This window comes from Penicillium cinerascens (assembly GCF_028974065.1).
Source record: "Penicillium cinerascens strain IBT 15544 chromosome Unknown contig_16_segment0_segment0, whole genome shotgun sequence".
NCBI lineage: Eukaryota > Fungi > Ascomycota > Eurotiomycetes > Eurotiales > Aspergillaceae > Penicillium > Penicillium cinerascens.
This window is the reverse complement of record NW_026695286.1, coordinates 3,201,340-3,220,456: the sequence shown is the minus strand read 5'-3', so window position 1 is coordinate 3,220,456 and position 19,117 is coordinate 3,201,340. Positions and strand designations below refer to the sequence as shown.

General features: G+C 52.1%; 5 protein-coding genes across 5 annotated transcripts; 2 read left to right on the top strand and 3 right to left on the bottom strand.

Annotated features, from left to right (window-relative positions):
• Nucleotides 1–133: 133 nt before the first annotated feature.
• N7498_001201 (PXA domain-containing protein) lies at nucleotides 134–3,578 on the top strand (the record flags this gene model as incomplete). The annotated part of the gene is made up of 3 exons (XM_058448264.1): nucleotides 134–644; nucleotides 737–1,559; nucleotides 2,663–3,578. The coding sequence occupies 3 exons, from the start codon at nucleotides 134–136 to the stop codon at nucleotides 3,576–3,578; spliced, it is 2,250 nt and encodes a 749-aa protein (XP_058313675.1).
• Nucleotides 3,579–4,553: 975 nt separating this feature from the next.
• Nucleotides 4,554–6,256, bottom strand: N7498_001200 (uncharacterized protein; the record flags this gene model as incomplete). Its single annotated transcript, XM_058448263.1, has 3 exons — nucleotides 4,554–5,697; nucleotides 5,753–5,774; nucleotides 5,830–6,256. 3 exons carry the CDS (start codon nucleotides 6,254–6,256, stop codon nucleotides 4,554–4,556), a joined length of 1,593 nt encoding a protein of 530 aa, XP_058313674.1.
• A 5,240-nt stretch (nucleotides 6,257–11,496) lies between these two features.
• Nucleotides 11,497–13,104, bottom strand: N7498_001199 (GTP-binding protein RBG1; the record flags this gene model as incomplete). Its single annotated transcript, XM_058448262.1, has 9 exons — nucleotides 11,497–11,516; nucleotides 11,583–11,703; nucleotides 11,754–12,110; nucleotides 12,161–12,498; nucleotides 12,552–12,622; nucleotides 12,686–12,722; nucleotides 12,783–12,860; nucleotides 12,949–13,012; nucleotides 13,084–13,104. 9 exons carry the CDS (start codon nucleotides 13,102–13,104, stop codon nucleotides 11,497–11,499), a joined length of 1,107 nt encoding a protein of 368 aa, XP_058313673.1.
• A 535-nt stretch (nucleotides 13,105–13,639) lies between these two features.
• N7498_001198 (putative cysteine dioxygenase Cdo1) lies at nucleotides 13,640–14,483 on the top strand (the record flags this gene model as incomplete). The annotated part of the gene is made up of 5 exons (XM_058448261.1): nucleotides 13,640–13,903; nucleotides 13,996–14,067; nucleotides 14,127–14,264; nucleotides 14,323–14,380; nucleotides 14,467–14,483. 5 exons carry the CDS (start codon nucleotides 13,640–13,642, stop codon nucleotides 14,481–14,483), a joined length of 549 nt encoding a protein of 182 aa, XP_058313672.1.
• Nucleotides 14,484–15,714: 1,231 nt separating this feature from the next.
• N7498_001197 (uncharacterized protein) lies at nucleotides 15,715–17,153 on the bottom strand (the record flags this gene model as incomplete). The annotated part of the gene is made up of 2 exons (XM_058448260.1): nucleotides 15,715–16,918; nucleotides 16,978–17,153. The coding sequence occupies 2 exons, from the start codon at nucleotides 17,151–17,153 to the stop codon at nucleotides 15,715–15,717; spliced, it is 1,380 nt and encodes a 459-aa protein (XP_058313671.1).
• Between the last annotated feature and the right edge of the window lie 1,964 nt (nucleotides 17,154–19,117).

Below are 19,117 nucleotides of genomic sequence, written 5' to 3'. Positions count from 1 at the left end.
GGACATCCCATGTCATCAACTTCGCGGTGAGCGCGACAGCTTCCTCGTTGAGCGAACCAGAGAGGCTGAACCCTTGAACTGTGCGACCACTACTGAAACTGGCCCTGGGGAGATTCTGTGCTTCTGCGATGCCATGACCGACTCTCTCCGCCCCGGCTTGCAGCCGTTGTCTCACCTCAAGGCAGGGCCGACCACGTCAAGCTCCAGGTCAACCGCGCTGCATTCACCGACCAACCCAATCATCTCACGACCTTCTTCGCGATTGCGCATGCAAAAGCCTTCAGCACGAGATGAGTCACTCGACGCAACGAGCGAAAAGGCCACTCTAGCGCTAATTCGACGCGTGCTTTGTCTCCCGAACAGCAGCCACGGCGCATCCTCTCCGCAGCCTCTGGAAGAGCTGTTACCCCCTCTTACGAGCTCTAATGACGTTGACCGTCAACTTTACGCCCTACTCGCTATAATTATCAAGGAGTTTGTTTACTCGTGGTACTCGAAGATTACCCCGGACCAGGCCCTCGTCAACGAGGTTCTACAGGTCGTTGCACACTGCACTCGTGCTCTGGAACAGCGGTTGCGCCAAATCGATGTTGTACAGCTGGCCCTGGATGAAATCCCAGCTTTGGTGGAAGCACATATACTCTGTAAGACCCGATGTTTTATATTCACAATCTGGCTGTTAGCGCTGGGGGTGTGGTATGGGAAGCACCGCTAACCAAGAGGGGAACCTATCTAGCATACAGGTTGGCCAAGCAGAATTCACATCTATCAGGACTCTCGACGTCGCATCGTGCAATCTACCATGAATTGAACCCTCACCCTGGCCTATCGCCTGTCCCGGATTCTCAAGATCCGGATACGATCACCGCGCAGAGTGAGAATGAAGCTGTTTACCGCAAGTTACTTGCCAACGGTACTCTAGCGGTTCTCTTACCTACGGAGGATCTGGAGAACAGCAGTCTGCGCGCTCTGGTAGGCGACGTTCTGTCAGATTTGATATTGGGCAAGGAAGTCGCCGGCAGGATATGCGAGGGTCGGTTCTTCTGGGAAGTCATCACTAAACTTGCTACTGTAGTGAGACAGCGTAAAGAGGGGCTGGACAAAGCAGACTCCCTGAATGATACTCCCCCCAGCCGATTAGAGCAATTTGGCCTCCTCTCAGGGCAAGACGACTCGGCACACCATCAACCGACCCAATCGCAACTCACGGTCTGGATATGGAACGTTCTCCAGGGACTTTATCTTGGTTACGTTGCCTTGCGTTTCATTGGGACGGGCCTGTTCCGGGTCGCATCGAATCCAGGGCGAGGACTCTCGCACGGAGCCGGTGTTTCAGTTCCCGCTGCAACGCCAGGCTCCCAGAAGGAGTGCATCGACTCGACATCAGGCGGCATCACAGGTAAGCGCCCGGTTCTCGACTACCGGGTGTTCTCAATGACGTCGACGCTACTTGACCTTTCGAAGAGGATGCCGTGGCTTTTCGGGCTGGTTTCTCTCTCCCAGCACCTCATCCTGGCAGGACCAGGCAGAGTTGGTGACACGGACGGAGTCCTTGACAGGTGAGTCTTATTTCATATTCTCTGGAGCATTATTACCTACGGGCTCGGGCCTCCGGGACCGCATGAACTCTCGACTGTGGAGAAACGGTGCGATTTCCGAACTGCAATCTAGGGTCAAGTGTCACTTGCGCAAGTCGTGGTGGGACGGCGACGTCTTGCTCGCATACCGCATTGATCACTTGATCGCCGTCGCGATACGCGCGATATACATGTCATGGATCATGGGATGATTACCTGTACGGTCCTCTTACGGGTCAACCATACATACGGTCATTACCGTTTTGATGACGGGGCGATTCTGGCATCAGATTGGCTGCCCTGACTTGGTCCGAGCGAGGAGCAGGGAAGTCAACGAAGCAGGGGTCCTCTGTCTCATTTTTTCTGGCTGCGTGATAGCGCCGGGGCCCGGCCCTTTCCGTGCCGTATTTTTCTTTGTCTGCTCATTTTTTTGACAGCCCTTGCCAAAGGGGGAAACAAAGATGCCAAAAAAAAAAAGAAGAGCAAAACACATGCAAGCCTACCGAAGTCTCAGCGATCAAACTCTAGAGGCAAAGGCAAATTGCGCACGAACGGAAAATCGTTTGATGCCGATCCACGACGACCATGCCCTTTTGGGCAACCGTATGAAGAAAGAGCGCTCTCGCCGAGCCTAGTGATTTACCACGGACACCCTATCAGCGAAATTCCTGGTAGCGAGATTTCGAATTTGCATTCGCAATGCGACCGAGGTTGGCGCATGAATCCCGCTTTTGTGCGCCAGGAACCGCCGGGATGTTACCCGCCCCGAGAGGGGAAAATGCATATGGCCAGGGCCCGCCTCATGATTTCGTTTCGCTCTGTGAAGAAGTAACATCTCCGTTACACCAATAGCTGGCCCAAGCTCCTCGCTATCCACACCTGGGCCGATCGCGCCCCTCCTCTCTCTCCACTTCCGGCCCTAAATTGGTGAGCTGGAGCTCCAGTGTCGAGGTGGAGAGAAAGGGAAAGGCATAACGATTTCGGGAAGCTCCACAGTCGAGAGGGATTTTCGCTTCACTTTTTTCAATTCCCTATTCGTTCGGGTCATCCGATGTCAATGATTTGAGATCTTGCTGACTCCACAGATACCTTCGGGAAACCATTGAGGAGTACGTCCTGCCCCCCACTTTGTTGCCCAACCTTCTTCTTGCGACACGGTCAGTCATCTTCCCGGCCAATGCCCGCCCATCGTCGCCGGGAGCGCCCGTAAATACTGGAGCCCCGGCGTCGACTCCGCAGGTGTCTGTCCAGCCTCCGCCCAGTGGAATAGCTCTCACCATCGCTCCCACCGAGCCCATTTTGGAAGGGGTCAAGGCCCCCGTGGGTGCCGGCGATGCCGGTGGTAAAAGTAGTACCGCATGTAATAGCATTGCCATTGGAAGTGGCGGTGATTATCCGCCTCCATCACCTGATCCATCGGCCCTCGATACAATCACCTTCAATCCTACCCCAGCTGGCTCGGAGAAAAGCTTGCGATCTAGTTCGGAGATCGCCGCGATCAAGCGGCGATGTGCAGCTAGCCTTCTCAGCGTGATCCCTCCCAGTGTCGCACGAACCTTCTTCGGCTTGGAGCCCAGCTGTAGCAGTGACCGTACCTGCAGCGCCGCCACTGGGAGTTCGCCCTCCCTCAGCACCACTTCGCCACCACCCCCATCGATTGATGAAAAGGTTGTGGTCCAATCGGAAACTACGTTTCAGGCAGAGAGAGCCGTGCCATTGTCGACGTCACAGCCTTCAGCTTCTGACTCGGCAGCTAAGGGTGGCGATGGGGCTGAGCGCACGGACGAGGTCGATGCCGAAGTTGATCCGGAAGAGGAGTACCTCCTCGAGGCTATCGAGAATGATCTGCTAGATCTGCTTTCAGACGAGTACTGTAACAAGCACCTCGTCTACTCCATTATCGAAACTGTCCTGGCCAAGGTCCTTCCCGAGATGGCAGAGCGCGGCGTCGCAGATTTGATGGAGGATCGTGGAGTGGCCCCCGTGCCTGGTGGGTTCTAGAGAAGCTAGATTTAGGGCGTTTCTGCGTGAGATCTGTAAATTTCCATGGCGATAACTTTAATGACAAATTCTTTGACTCAATTTTTATTTTAGGTTTGAAGGAGATGTTTGCGCATTGGGGCAGGGGTATATACTGTAATGTGTCAAACCATCAATCGCGATAGCCGTAGTCAATGTTTCTATGGCTGTACAGATTGAGTAGAAAAGGAAATAAAATAGAAAGACGAACAGATTATGAAAGTGACCAGCAGAGCTCGTATATCTTCAGGTCTCAGCAAACCATGTTCTTTCCGCGCGAGCGGCCCAGTTTAGACAAACGTGCCAAGAGAAGGAATTAAAAGAGTGTGAGAAAGAAGAGCCATGAAATCCAGCGCAAAAGCAACGGGACAGGGGGAGGGGAGAAAATAACAAAAATAGTATGGGTATGGGGTTGAAAATAGCAGAAGTTATCATAAACCAAGGTCCAAAAGAAAAAAAAATTTCCAAACCCTGAACAGCACAATCAAAACTCCCCGAGAAGGCCAAATCCAAGGCCGATGATATCCCATATCCCCGAAGTCCATGTGCCGTATCCCATATTCCGTGAATGTCGCCCGGACACTCGACGGCGTCGTCGGCCTATTTTTAGGCGTGTACCAGCGCCGAATTCCCAAATTTCCGGTTGAAAGCAAGATTCGAGGTCGCCCTCTGATTTGGTGTATGTTAGTATTGGTTTTGGGGTGTCGCCGATTGCGTTGGGAATTGGTGACTGGTCGTACAGATACAATGGGAAAGAAAATGATTAAGGAAATAGCAGAAATACAATACCGTCCATGTGAGAAACAAGACATAATGATGAAGGGGGGAATCACAAAATTGCAAGGTAAGATGATGTTAAGGAAAGTGTTGAGTGCAGGAGATGGTGCAGAGGGAAGTGGAGGAGATAGGAGGAAATGCAAGGAATAGTCTCTGTCGGATTTGCAAGGCGGGATTGCTTCAACCCAGATTGGGGATGCTGTTTTTCTTGCTTATGTGTGGAACGTCGTGTTCGTCAATCCGAGTCAAGCCTCCCAGCAGCGTGCTCTGGTGGCTCCTGGCCAGCTCGAGGCGCTCCATCAGTTTGCCGATGGTCACGAATTCCTGGACTGCGAGGCCGGCCGGCTGGTGCTGGAAGTAGTTTAGCACGAGCTCGAGGGCATTCCGAGCCTCATCCTGGGTCGGGGACCTTGGGGCGCTACCTGCGCTGATGGGCGAGGCGGTAGCAGAGGACCTGGAGACAGATGGAGGCGGCTGCATGGACGTAGTCTTGATCTCAGGGTTGCTGCGGTTGCGTTTGATCACGGTCGGAAGCTGAGCACCCTTGATGGTGCGAGATTGGTGGTCTTCCATTTCTAGCGGTGACTCCAAGATGGTGAGTCCAAGTTGGGACTCGCCCTCGGTCTTGATACATTGCGAGTCCATCGACTCGCCTGCCGTCATCAGGTTTGGGTCAATAGGCACGCATGGAAATGTCTGGCTGCGCGGTCGGCTCATATTGTGACCGCACGGGAGGCGTGATTGACTGGTCGGGGTAAAGGGGCTGTCGGAGACGAGTGTAGAAGTCGGGCTGATCATTCCCACCGAAGATGAAGTATCCAGCGAGGTCGTGCTTTGGGAATGGGCATGTTGGTAGCCGCCCGCCAGCTCGGGAAGTCCATCTACCTCCTTCTTGATGCCGTGACTCTGAGGATACAGAGGCGAACCAATACCACCAGGAGGAGAACAGGGCGAGTGGCTGGAAGATGAAGCAAAGTCGGTGTTGATGGGGGTCGGGCTATTTGAACCGCTTTTAATGCCGATAGAGCCCTTTCGAACCTTTGCGCCGAGGAAGTTGTTCTTCTGCTTGAACTTCTCGAGCCAACTGGACGTCAACACCTTTTCCTTGCCTTCGGGGCAGCCGCAGGTGCTGGCAAAGAAAAGAGCTTTCTCCTTGATCATCTCGTCATTTAATGGGTGTCCGTGGCGCTGGTAGTTTCTTGCCCAGTTGACCAAGGCCTTTTCAATATCAGGCACCTTGCCCTTTGCGCGCTTGATAGGCGACCGAGTCCCATCGTCGGGGTTGAGGTATTTGTCCTTTTGGCGTAGGACCTTGGAAACCGTACTAGATGGTTCTGTTAGGGCAAGTCGCGGTCCAGTGGACAAAGCTTTATAGTTACCTTCGCTCCACACCAAATAGCGCTGCAGTAAAAGAATCAATATAAAATTCATATTTCTTTCGAGGAAACACTCTTACCTCCAATATCAGTCTGCTTGGCAGTCTTGTTCTCTTCGTGGTATAAACACATATTTCGGCGATCCTCATCGGTAAGCGTTCTGCGGGGGGTGGAACCGCCGGTGGACGATTTTCGAACCGGTTTCGGGGCTGATGGAGAAATCGAAGTCGGAACGGGCGCGGGCGGGAGACCGTTTTCGTGGAACGGGGATTGAGTGGTAAGCATGCTGGGCCACGAATGCGAGGGCATGGGTAGCGACATCGAGGCGTAAGGTGGCGGGATCGACATGTAAGGTCCATCCACCGCCATGAGCGACGAAGGACCGTAGTCGAATGCGCTATATTCGGGCATCGGCGGCGAATGCTGCGGTGAGGTGAATGCGCCCAGCTCTACCCAAGGCGAATGTGGGAATTCGCCTTCCGGCGCATGATGAGATTCTGTTTCCATGGCGGATGAATCCTCCATGGACAATGAGGTACCTGTGGGCTCGGTGATAGGCCCAAGCGGGACAAAGATGGCAGATAAAGAGGTCTAGAAATCAACAGTTCGGGAGAACAATGCGACGGGTTTTAGAGGTGAGACAATGGGGGGTTATGCATGTTCCACCGCACCGAGACCACGAGTATAGAAAAAGTCCAGAGGGTTTTAAAACGGTGGCTCGGGTGACGAAGTGACAAGCGGCCTGCCTGGGTAGCAGGTTAGGTACCAGGGTAGGGAAGAGTATACAATATGCAAAAAGTGATAGAAAGATAGGGAGCGCGCATGCGGGTAAGGGAACGGAGTTAAAAGGAAATCAGGGCCACCGAGACTGCACGGCGATCAAAACCTCGTGGATTGACAGAACGACTTGAATCTCGATTCCAACTGGCACGAGAAGAGCACAGTCCGGAGAAATCCATGATAACCTTCCTGTCCCGAGTGGAATCCGGTCCTTGATTGGCCACTATGGCCAAAAAGCCATCCGACTAGAAGTAATTAAATTCGAAAAAATAAAAAATAATAATAATAAATAATAAAAAACCCATTTACGCAGAGCGATAATTCGAAAAACACCCCTGCGAATGGAGGGGGAGACGGCGTATGGTTGGCCCAGAGTGCGATATATTGCGGCAGAGGTTGCATCTCGTCAGGCCCAATTAGTAGAACGTGTCATTGTATTACACGGACGATGTACTGTTTGTACTGTATGGAAACCGCTCTTTCTGTGGGCAAACGCGGGATTTCCGTTGCCATGGTGTGTGTAGTATGATATTAGAGTAGACATCCGTTTTTTTCTTTTGCTTTTCTTTTCTTTTTTTAATTCGTCGCATCAATTTATCGCTTGCTCGGCCGGGAACCTGGGTAGTTACTCGACACCATGCCTTGGATAGGGTATGATTTTGCGAGCACGGGTACCCAAACAATCCACCAGCGATCCTTGGTAGCTGCTATGGACCGGTCCTTCCGCGTACCATGGGTCAGGCGTGTTTAGCTTCTGTACTTTTCAAGTAGACGGCCCTCGAGTCCGTTTTGACGCCTGTCAGACTCTTCAACGTAACTGGCCGTTGTCGGTGAGCGCTAAATCCCATGAAATTTGATCCCAGAACGAGTAGGCAAGAGCAGATCATCAGCGGAGCAGAAATGGCAGGGGCTTTTCTTCGTTAGGCAAAACAAGGAATCCCCCCCCCAAGATAGATGATTTGCTGGGGGCCAAATAGCGGATCGATAAACCGCTGAACCTAAAGGCCGCATGACATCCGTTGTGTAGGCCTGCAAGCCGATCAACTGGACCGCCGGCGATTGCGGCGGTGCTGGCTATCGTTTCATCGCCCCCCAGCCATCTTCGGACGCTCCAACGGTCAATTTACCAAAGCGGCCAAGGAGAGCATGGCATCCGTGTTCTGGCCCATCTCCATGTGATGTCTCAAAGGGGCCACTGGACCAGCGGGCACGGTGCGCCTCGTGAAGATAGTTGCGAATGAGAAGACCGAGGGCCAGGTCTTCATCATGACTGGATAACTTGGAAGGCAAAACGAGATGGCAGTCCTCAACCCCAACGGGGGCGAGGGGCCGAGGGACTATTGCCAAAATGATGCAGAAGGATCTCTGAAGGACGTGCCGATCTCCCTCGTTGAGTCGACATGACTCGGATAATAGGCAAATGAGGAGCAGCATGGCTCCAGTTCATCTGGACGAATCCCCCGTCCTTGAATGATACCAGGAATACAAGGGCCGAACATGGTGTCCGAGGCCGGCCCTATCACAGGGCGGAGGCGGAGATTCGGCGAAGAGGGGAACTCCCAATGATGCGATCGTGCTTCTTCGGCGCTAACTCAGTCCTCACCCGACCCACTGCGGTCCTCGCCGAGCCGGAAACCTTCAGTAAGGAATGTAGCCTGACTGTGCGGTGGAGTAGAGAGAATACATAGAAAACTGGGGGATCATGGATCCATACAATACCTACCTAGGTGTAGCCCAGGTAGGATACCCGGTACACACCGACTTGACATTCCATAACGTGGCTCATTATCGAACGCGAGGCATTTGCATGCGGTCTGCATGGAATACCACCATACGCCAAAAAGAGAAGGGAAAAAAGACCCCCCGCTTGTTCGACCAGAACCACGAGGCATCCGATGTAAAATTGGACCGGACAAGCCTCATTTCTCGAAAGCCGAATCAGAAATCGAAGGCGTTTGGTCGACTAGGGAAAGCAGCCAAGGCTGACAAATTATCGAAGGCTACTTGGAAGTGTTTGACGGTCAGGCCCGTCAGGGACGCGAATCAACCGTCGCGCACTTGGCTGAAGCTGCTGATTCGAGGGTGGAGCCAATCACTCTGCTCGCTGCCGTCGGTTTTTTTGTTACTTTGCACCAGTCAGATTGCGCATGACGGGAAAAGGAAGTTCGCCCATCTTTTTCCCTTCCGGGAGAGGTTTGTCAAATCCCTTCAGATCAGCCCAAATGTGGGTTGCGGCCATCTTTTTGTTTGGTAAGAAGATTTCTCGGTCGATCTTTAAAAACTACGATGTTTTTGGACATGACTCTATTTCGCTTTCGTGTTTTTCAACTTTTGGATTGTGACCGCCTCCCCTCCATGGAATTCGGGGCAGAGATAGAAAGAAGTCTAGACCGGTCAGAATCAAAATCGCTGGTATCCTATGGGCGCGCGACGCTTCCATAGTTGCTTCTTCCTGCTTGTTATCATATCCACTTTCGTGTCATATGAGAATTATCTGACCGCGTCTGGCGACAAGACCCGGAAGCAATCCTCGTTGGATTCAGGAACGGGATTTTGAGGTAGTGCGAGTGTGCGTATGCAAGGCTAGCAGCAGGGTTGATGGTTGGAGCGAGTCAGGTACCGATCGACGTGAATATTCAAACCGTGCACCAGACGAGGTTTCCTTGCAATCTCGGCCGGATTCCTACGGCCATGTCGATCGAAAAAGGATACCATGGGGTGGGGAGGAGCATGAACCAGCCCGAATCAGTATTTTCCCATGTCATCGTGTTCACAGCAAGGTCGTTCCACGTAACTAAAATCCGGGTAAGTAACGAACCGTGCCCATGACTCCGGGGAAGAGCATCGCATCCCCGCCCAATGCAAGGCAATGCGACGGGGGAGCCCCGACGGATCCCACGAGAGAGAATCGGTGCCGTCGCAGTCACTGGATGATTTAATTCTCGCTCCATGGATGAGAGGCTACACGGTACAGGGGACCCAAACCTGCCGATCTAGCATCTGCGGACGGATCAGATCGTGAACAGGCCCTGTGAGGTCTGGGCTATCGAGGTCGGCGATTTGCGGGCGATTCTCCACTTGCCCGTAGACTCCGAATGATTTGGATTCTCAAGCCCCTCATGAATGCCGCCTATTGGATCCAGTACTTGAGACCTGTCCGTCACACCTGCTGTGACACCCGGATCCTAGTACCCAGTACACCAAACGTCGGGGTTTGGTGGGGAGCAAGTTGATCAGATACAAATCGTTAACCGAGCCGAAATTCACCGCTTGTTGGCATCGTCGTCCGTCTCTCGTGTACCGTACACTAGCTCGCCTTTCAAGGATCTCATGGCCTTCCTCTCCCAGCATGTTAATCCTGCAGATCCGAGCTCGAGCACGGAGCTGCAACAGTGCTTTTTAGCGGCCGATCCAAACTTTGGCACCGAGCGCAATGGACACGGACATTGAGAAAACGTGCTCCTCGGTTGACATATCATATTTGCTTCGCCCCCGACCATTGACACCCTATCGGAAGTGGTTGCCGCCAGTAGCCCGTGAGTCCTCCATGCGGAGCTTGCGGGTAAACGCATCCCCCCGAAATGGATTCGCATCATGATCACCGTTGCCGAATCAGCACGGGGACGAAGAGGCTACCGTATAGTAGGGGGAGCTGTTATTGGCACCGGGTCAGTGCACCGGGTCGCGGCCCTTCTCTGCACACCATGCACACCATAATTGCCTTTCCAGACCCGTTGGAGTTATCGAGTGTCAAGCTTTGACCTGAGACAAGAAAGTGTCTATCGGCCCTCTTGGGCCGTGGGCGTCATCCGATCAGCAAAAAGGGAAATCGGAGGCCCCTGTTCTAGACTAGGCTTTGGGCTTGACAGGGGGGTGGAGGAGGGATATGCGCGGGGCCCTGACTCCCCGACCCAGCCTCGTCAGGAAATCTATTGCTGATTTAGATGACGGTCAATCGGGGGGACAAAATCAATTACAATTCTACTAGCAAGGATGTCCGCACAGGACGGCACGGAAGTCGCCAGCGCCAATTCGGAAGCGACCCTCACACGAGATGCGTGCATGTCATGCCATGGGTGTTCCGAAGGTATTTGGGACCGATAACGATGTCGGCTACGCCTAGTGTCCATGGTGAATTGCCAGCTATATACCAGGAGGTTCATTGGTGCTACACCGGCATATCCATGCAGGTTGCATCTTGGGGTTGTTGAGGGGCAGTGTGGCGTGCTTGTTTCTTTGTTCCTGCTGCAGGTCGATATTGCGTGGGATAAAGAGACTGGTTCGGGCAACAAAAGCAAATAAGAACTATGGCCTAATTCTTTTTGCAACCACCCGAGGTTGTATGCAGCGGCGGGCTGGTTTGCCATGCCCAGATGAAGACCTCGATCTAGAACTTTTTGATTCTTATTCTTTGGCTTATCAACAGGAGAAACGAAGGAATTCCCAAGGAGGAATGGGTAATCATAATGACAATATGGACCGATCGCTTCAAAGGAGTAGCAAGAAAAAACAAACCTGGCGCCTGCCAAGGCCATCGAAAACATGTCATGACATCCTCACACCCCGTGCTGCCTCTGAGTGGACATGGATATCTCCAACTCGACGAGACCCTCGCCAATTCAGCCCATGCTGGACCGGCCAAGGCACCGTGGGATACGAGCGAAAATCACAATCAGCAAGCAACGTACACACGGCCCGGACAGGGTTCTCGGAGCCCCAGTAAACGAGCTCTCCCTAAGCCGTGGGACTTTTGATGCCCCCATTCATGAGCGGAAATGATCCTCATGGTCCACTCACACTCGGTTCCCGTGGCGTTTCCCGGGGACTGTATCCCAGAAGCCGTACCTGTCAGCAAGACAGGGGTAGAAACATCCGGGCACAGGCCACCCGCCACCTCCCAGCGTGGTCTGGATCAGCTTGTAGCTTCCAACGCGGGCTGTGACGGTCAAGGATTGGTGTTCGGTCCTTTACCGCTTCACAATGGACACTATGGAAAGGTCAGATTCGGTATTGCTTTGATATCACCCGGGTATAGATGGGGAAGGGCACGTACCAATATCCTCATCGGCAAGCTCGTGCGAAAGACCAACTCGTTGGGGCTGATGCTTGACAGAGCGGCCATACACGATGGCGTGTTTAAACTGATCCTTGATCGTACGGTGAATGGCGTTACACTGCAAACAGTTAGCAAGATTCACCATATTAGGGCGACACAGGTCCTTACGAAGTCTTCCACCGTGCATCCGTGGGAACGAAGCACAACAGGTGCCGAGTAGTCAGGAGCCTTGCCCTTGGGCTTGGTATAGATTCGTCGAAGGTTGAGCTTCTCCCACATCATCTCCAGCAGCTCATCGATATTCCAGCCATGCTCGGAACTGATGGGGACGGCGTTGGGAATACGGTAAAGAAGATCCAACTCCTCGATGGAGATAGCGTCAATCTTGTTGAGCGCATAGACGACGGGAATGTAACTGCGGCTCTTGGCTTCCAGAACATCAATCAGGTCGTCGATCGTCGCATCGCAACGGATGGCAATATCGGCAGACGAGATCTTGTACTCGTTCATCACGGCTTTGATTTCCTTTCCTGGAGTCAGCAACCGTTTGTAACATCCTCGACGGCAAAACTCACCTCGTGACTAATGTTGGTCAAGGGGACGGTGCTCGTGATGGCAATACCACCCTTGTCCTTCTTCTTGAAGTTGATGTTGGGCGGGGACTTGTTGATGCGAATACCAAAGCCCTCCAATTCGTTCTCGATGACGCGCTTGTCGACCAGGGGCTTGTTCACGTCGAGAACAATGAAGATGAGATGGCAGGTCTTGGCCACAGCAATGACCTGACGACCACGACCCTTACCATCCTTGGCACCTTGAATAATTCCAGGAAGATCGAGAATCTGAATTTTGGCACCGTTGTACATGACCTGTCCGGGAACAGTCGTGAGGGTTGTGAACTCATAAGCCGCCGCTGTAAAACCATGTCAGCGGGTGATAGCACAGTGTATATTGCTTCAAACGGACCTTCGGAATGCTGGCCTGTCAATTTGCTCATCAGAGTACTCTTTCCGACGGAGGGGAAACCAATGAAACCACTGTAGGGATCAGCATGAGTATATTTCACACTGTATATATAGTGCCACCTGGATTTGACTTACACACTGGCAACACCAGTACGAGCAACATCGAAACCAGCTGAGACGTCATTAGCGACTGAGCGGACCATGCGCAGTATCACGGATTCGAAGCACTCACCACCAGCACCGCCACCACCACCTCCGGTAGGCGTCAACAGCTCGCGCTTGAGCTTAGCAAGCTTTGCCTTCAATTGTCCTTCACCGATTGTCAGCTCTGTCTGTTCACGGTCGAAGAAATCTTCGTTGAAATGTTCGTTGAAATGTTCGTTCGGGGGCATTCGTACCCAAATGGAAGGAGGTGTTCTTGTTCTTCTGGGTCTTGGCCATCTCGGACTCAATGTCCTTGATCTATAAGCAGGCATGACGTTGTTAGCGATTTTCATGAAGGTAATTGCATGCGCGATCCTGAGCGCACTAACCTTGTCCATGGTAGTCGCCATTTTTGCGGTTGGGGGACTCTGACGGTCAGAGAAGAAAGAACAGGTAAGGTCAGTCGATAGAATACAGGAAACGCCTCGGTGCGTTTCCCTTCGCAATGCAAGTGCAGAACAAAGACGTGAGTTGGCGGAGACACAATCTTTGAATTGTGGCACTCCTCTTACTAAGGCAGGGCGGCGGGGTGCTGGCCTCAGGCAGGAAACTATGTCATAGCGTTCGGTTTTTTCGCAGGCTGCAAGGCATCAACTTCCTTATCGCTTATCGAGGGCACGAACGGAGCATGTCTCGATCTTTCGCCATTCCGGCTTTCGATGATCATCAATTGGGATCGGACTGGTCTCATGTGACCCGATATTCCGGCCCTATTTGAGTATAAATACCTGAGAGCCGAAGAGCGCTTCAAGGACAGCGTCATTCCTTTCGATCATTTTACTCTTGTATCCGAACTTACCTCCGATAACGCTCTTAGGTCCCGATCCCGTGTTGACAGGAACCATCTTTCACTTCTTTCTGCTCCATTTCAGGGCATCAGGTATCATGCCGTTTCTCAAGGACGGATCTGGTTCACCTTCAAACTCCGAGAGAGACTTTGATGCATTCGAAAAACTTGTGGAGGACCTCAGGACTGCCCTGGGCTCAAGCTCCGGTCTCGACTCCGATGATGTCGACCCTATGAACATCCAGCAACTGATGGAGAAGTACATTTCCAATTCATCAGAGTGGGAATCCTACGCCCTGGGCGATACCAGCAGGGCTTACACAAGGAACTTGATTGACGAGGGAAATGGCAAGAGCAACCTGGTGAGTCAATTGATCTTCCGAATCGCTGACGCTCAGTCCGCAGGACATCAAGCCAACTTGGAAAATGCCTGTACTAATTCCCGCTTTGCTAGCTAATTCTTGTATGGTCTCCCCAGAAGGGAAGCGCCATTCATGACCACGCCAACGCACACTGCGTTATGAAGGTAAACAACCTTCAGCACCTCGATTTGAAATTCGAACATTTCGGCTAACTACCGAGCAGATCCTTAAAGGAAAGCTCCAAGAAACACTCTACTCTTGGCCGGACCAAGAAAAGATCAGAGAAGGGCAGACTTCTCCACCACAGGTCACTCGGCAGACCGTCTACGGCGAGAACCAAGTTACTTACATGTCCGACAAGGTTCGTCTTCGCACTTTGTCTATTGAAACCTAAGAATGTGCTAAAGCAATATGATCAGCTTGGTCTCCACAGAATCTCCAACCCAGACCCTGACGACTTTGCGATCTCACTCCATCGTAAGTTTAGCCTTCCCCTCTTTTGTCTATCCGCCCCTTCCGGGTCATATGGTTTACGTTATGGCTCGTGGCTCATTTATATGTAGTCTATACCCCCCCCTAACGCTGCAATCCACGGCTTCTGCCTCTACGATGAAAAGACTGGCAAAGCAAAGCACATCAAACAGAACAACTTCTTTTCGGTCCGTGGGAAGCGGCTTCACGATGGCCTTTGACGATATGGAGAGGTACTCATTCGCGAATGTCTGTATTTCAATGCTCTTTTTTGGGCAGAATAGCGTCTTTGCCGTTTCTTTCAACCTTGAGTCGTGAGGCTTTTCAAAAGTTCAGTCACCACTGGTTTTGATTTCACATCGCATTCCCAGAGATTAGACAGCGGCATGCCATTTTTAGCACAGCGCCTTGTTATCATTACCATCATTACCATTAACGACTGAATGAAAATATCAATCCCCGATTCACCTGTCTACAGTATTTCATATCGGTGTTTGTTCGGTCCTTGTAAACAGAAAACAATGCTGCAGGAAACTGGCACTCCTCCATATTTTCCTTCTCTCTTCATTCAAATTAGCTCAATCAGGCTAGACTATATCCCTCACCGTCCCAAGCTTCCCACATCCGCAACATCTCCCTCGACAAGACTCTCAATAAGTACCGCCCACCCCGGCAATTCACGTCACCTCGTTTTTATTCAGCGCTCTAGATGGAGGTTCGCTTTGCGCAACCCGTTGCACAAAGCTCGCCTGCTCCGGGTTCATTAGAGCCTTGGGCTTCGTGAATGAGGGAGAGGTAGAATAGGGGAGGTTGTAATCGGTAGTATATTGTTAGAGTCATCAAGGGTAGTGTCCATTGTTAGGTGCCTTCCATCGGCTGAATCGTCTGTCGGTGATCGTGCATACTTCGTGGAGGTCCTTTGTTTGGATAGGGATATTCAAGTGGGATATTCGGACATTGTGATGGCAGGTCTGTAAGAAGGATCGGTGATGGTGGCTTCTGTGGGGAGTAAAGTAGGAAAATACAAGTTCAATATGAATGTTCGAGGCCGAGCGAGTCCAAGAACCATGGCAAACTGCCTTGATTGACGTAGAGCAGCTCCAGATTTATATGGAGTCCGCTCAGGCCTCTCCCCACAGAGCTTAGGCCTCTTGCTTCAGAGCCGCACAACTGACTACAATTTACAGAGATATTTGGAAGGAAGGTAGCAGTGAAATAATATGATTAACCAGTAATCTAAATATATGGTTCTATTCTATAGACCAGAATCACGCAATGCTCATGATGCAAATGCCAATGCAAATATACGTAAAAACATCCGAAAGCGTAGAGAAGATACTTTAAGCATCGTTCTTGCAGCTAAAGCTGGACGTGCTTGTATCATTGTGGATGGCAGTGCCAGAGGCATACAGACCAAGAACACACAACGCAAGACCGAAGAGGGCAATAGCGACGTTGAGAATGGTGAGCGCGATCTTGCGCGGCGAGGCGAACCACTGGCCGGCGTTCAGGTGCAGCCAGTAGATACCAGACAGACCGTAGCTGAACCAACTGGCGAAGAGGGCACTGATCAGACTGTTCAGGTCGCTGAAGACGGGAATGGCCTCGGCGATGATCCAGGCCACGACCCAGCAGGAAACGCCCAGACCGAGCCACAGGCCGACGGACTTCCAGCCGCGCGAGTGGATCAGGTCGGACTTTGCGGTCAGACGGAAGTAGATGTACTTCAGACCGATGTGACCGTTCACGACACCGGCGCCGATGATGGTGGGGATGGCAATGCCGAAGGCGACCTTCTTCATGAGAGGGCCGGCGGAGATGAGGGCAGGGGACTCGACGGTATTACCGACGTAGTAGTAGATGACGACACCGGCGGTGAGGTACAGGCAGATCTCGAAGCCCTGGAGCATGAAGAGGGACTTCTTGAAGTCCTTGGGGGACTCCATCTCGGCGATGAGACCGAAGAAAGCGACGTGGGCGCAGTAGGCGAAGACAATGTTGGAGACGGCCTGGAAGGCAGTGTACAGGTCTGTCTCGACGGTGGCCTCGATCACACGGCCGGGGTGCTCCTCCACGGAGACGGAGATCATGGTGATCAAGACGGCACTGAAGATGCTGAGGAAAGAGAAGAAAGAGATCCAGGTCATGCCGCGCATAGTACGGGGAATGGACAGCACCAGCGAGATGAGCATGCCGACGAGAGCAAAGACAATGGAGCAGGTGCCGTGGTCGGTGATGGTGTTCATCATGACGCGGAAGGTCAAGATGTGACTGCCCATGACGAAGATACAGAACAGGAACTGACCAGTGCCGAACAGCTCACGACCGAAGGATCCCAACAGGATCTCACCGGCGTCACCCAGGTTCTGGATGTGAGGGTACCGTTCACGCATCAGGCCGATGTTGTATCCGGTATAGGTCGCGAGGAGACCGAGACCGACGATCAAAATGATACCGGGGGCCAGACCCAGGGTAGCCACGGCCGCAGGCAGCGACAAAACACCCAGGGAAACGGACTCGCAAATCATCAACAGACCACATTGCCTGGGTCGGGTTAGAATCATTTCATCCCATGTATCAAGGAAAAGGAAACAGATACATACCACCACTTCAGAGTCTTGTACTTGATCTCCGCATACTCCTCGTTACCAAAGGCATCTTGAACCTCGCCTTGCTTGAGAGCATTCTCGTCATCAAAGGCAGGCTCCCACTTCTGCTCCTCACGAGCCTCAATCTTGTCGTTGGTATAAGCCGGAGGCTGGGGGGTGACCGACTCCATGACCAGTTTCTCAATGGCAAAAGAAACAAAAGAAAAAAGCCGGGGAACTGGGGAAGCAGAGGATATAAACAAGAGTCAACACGAGTCAATGCGACGATCTGCCTGGGGAAAGAATAGAAAGAGGGGAGGAACTGGGGTAGGTAGTTTCTCTTAATAAGAAGAATCTCGGTTTTTGAGTTCCGGGTCCACTGCATGCTCCGCCGCGCCGATTTTGCCCCGTGGGAGGCAAAAGCTCAGGAACGGGTTCCATGGAAGACCCGCCGAACATTCCGTTGCGCCTTCGTATTGGCTTGCGTGGATGCCAACCGGGCCGAGCGTCGGACGGTTGTCCAATAATGACCTCGGGCTGTGTCTACCGTGACTAATTATCCAGATTCTCATTCTTCGTCGAATCGACCGTGTGGCCCCTCCAAGCCTTGTGCGCCCAACCAGCGTCGTATGATCTTGGGTCTGGCCGCAGCCCGGCAAACGGACGTGACTAGACCTGTGTCGGGTGCTCTGTCTGGGGCAATTCGGGGAGCGCAGTCGTACTCCGGTCCCTGTGAACCCCATTTGCCCAGAACGTAGAGTTGTCCGATTACCGAAACGGTGCATCCCCCCATGTGCTTTAGAGTTTGAAATTTCTTCCATCGGCCTTCGGTGGATTCTGTCAACCACCAAATCGGCCAAAGACTATTTACTGATCCTCCGGTTGTTGACTCAGACGACTACGTACAAGGATTCGGGATTTACATAAGGTTTTGTTTTTAACGTTTAGCTTTGACTTTGGGCTGACATTTTGACTTTCGTAGTGTTGTCCAGGCGTCCTTACCCCAAACATCGCTCCCGGCAGTGATGATCCCAAGAATCAACTCGATTGGCCTGCCTAGCCGACGAGAGAAGATGAGAGAAAATGCATTGCAAGCCCCGATCCACTAGGACTGTTCGATTTCGCGTAGAACGGGGCCTCGGGCCCCGACCTGTTTTCTCACCGGCTCGGCCCCGACTTTAGCTTGCTCTAGGACGAAAATCAGCACGACCTTAAACGCCATTTGCTGCTCTTTTATTGGTCGATTGCGCCCGTTAAGTTTACCCTAAAAGGCAGGTAAATAATGCTCTGCGGCTGAGCCCCCATCAGCGCATCTTTACTGAAACGGAGATCGGTAGAGGTGTGCGGGATTTGAGATTGAGGTAAGCCCGAGCTCTCGGTAGCGTTGATCTGAGTTATCTCCAAGGATTACGTATAGAATATGACGGCCTGCGTAATTGATGCGGAAAATGACCGCCTTTCCGCCCAAGACTTGCAGCGGCTCGCTTCGTTGCACCACGATTCTGCATCCGCCAAGCATTGTTAGTCACTGCCCTGAGCTGATGGTAGCGCTCGACCTCAACGTAATGGTTGAACGGAATGGACTCTGTGAGGATGGAAGCAGCAGCTTCAAAGCCACACTGATCGACGTTTTGGGCTCTTTGCAATTCCACGCTTTATTACCAGTCCAAGGCTGAAGCTTGAGCTATTCCAGAAATATACTTTTAACCAGTATCCATTGGAGTATCTTGTGATGCAGCTCGTATATCCCTGTGAATATTGCACCTTTCCATTTATGGTACTGATCCTCAGGGCCCCGCGTAAGACTGATCGCAACTACAAAGTTAGACGCCAGTGAGACATAGGAAGGCAACGTAATCTCCTACGACCCCGCGCTTGTGATCATTACTATGCTGCGACGAAAGATATATGCAGTATGTACAAGCGGGTTCGGCGAGGGCGTAAGACACACACGAGGCAAGTCCCTCATAAGCAGACTCAAAATCCAGCTCAATTATCGACCAGATGCAAATGCGATATACAAAGCGTGACTAGGTCGCTCATAAAACGAATGAAACAAAATCCAATGAAAATTTCTGTTCGCTAGATCATGAACACAAGTATCGAGAATTTCCCAAAAGCCACACAATCTCAACGCTGTCCAGACCCATCTCCA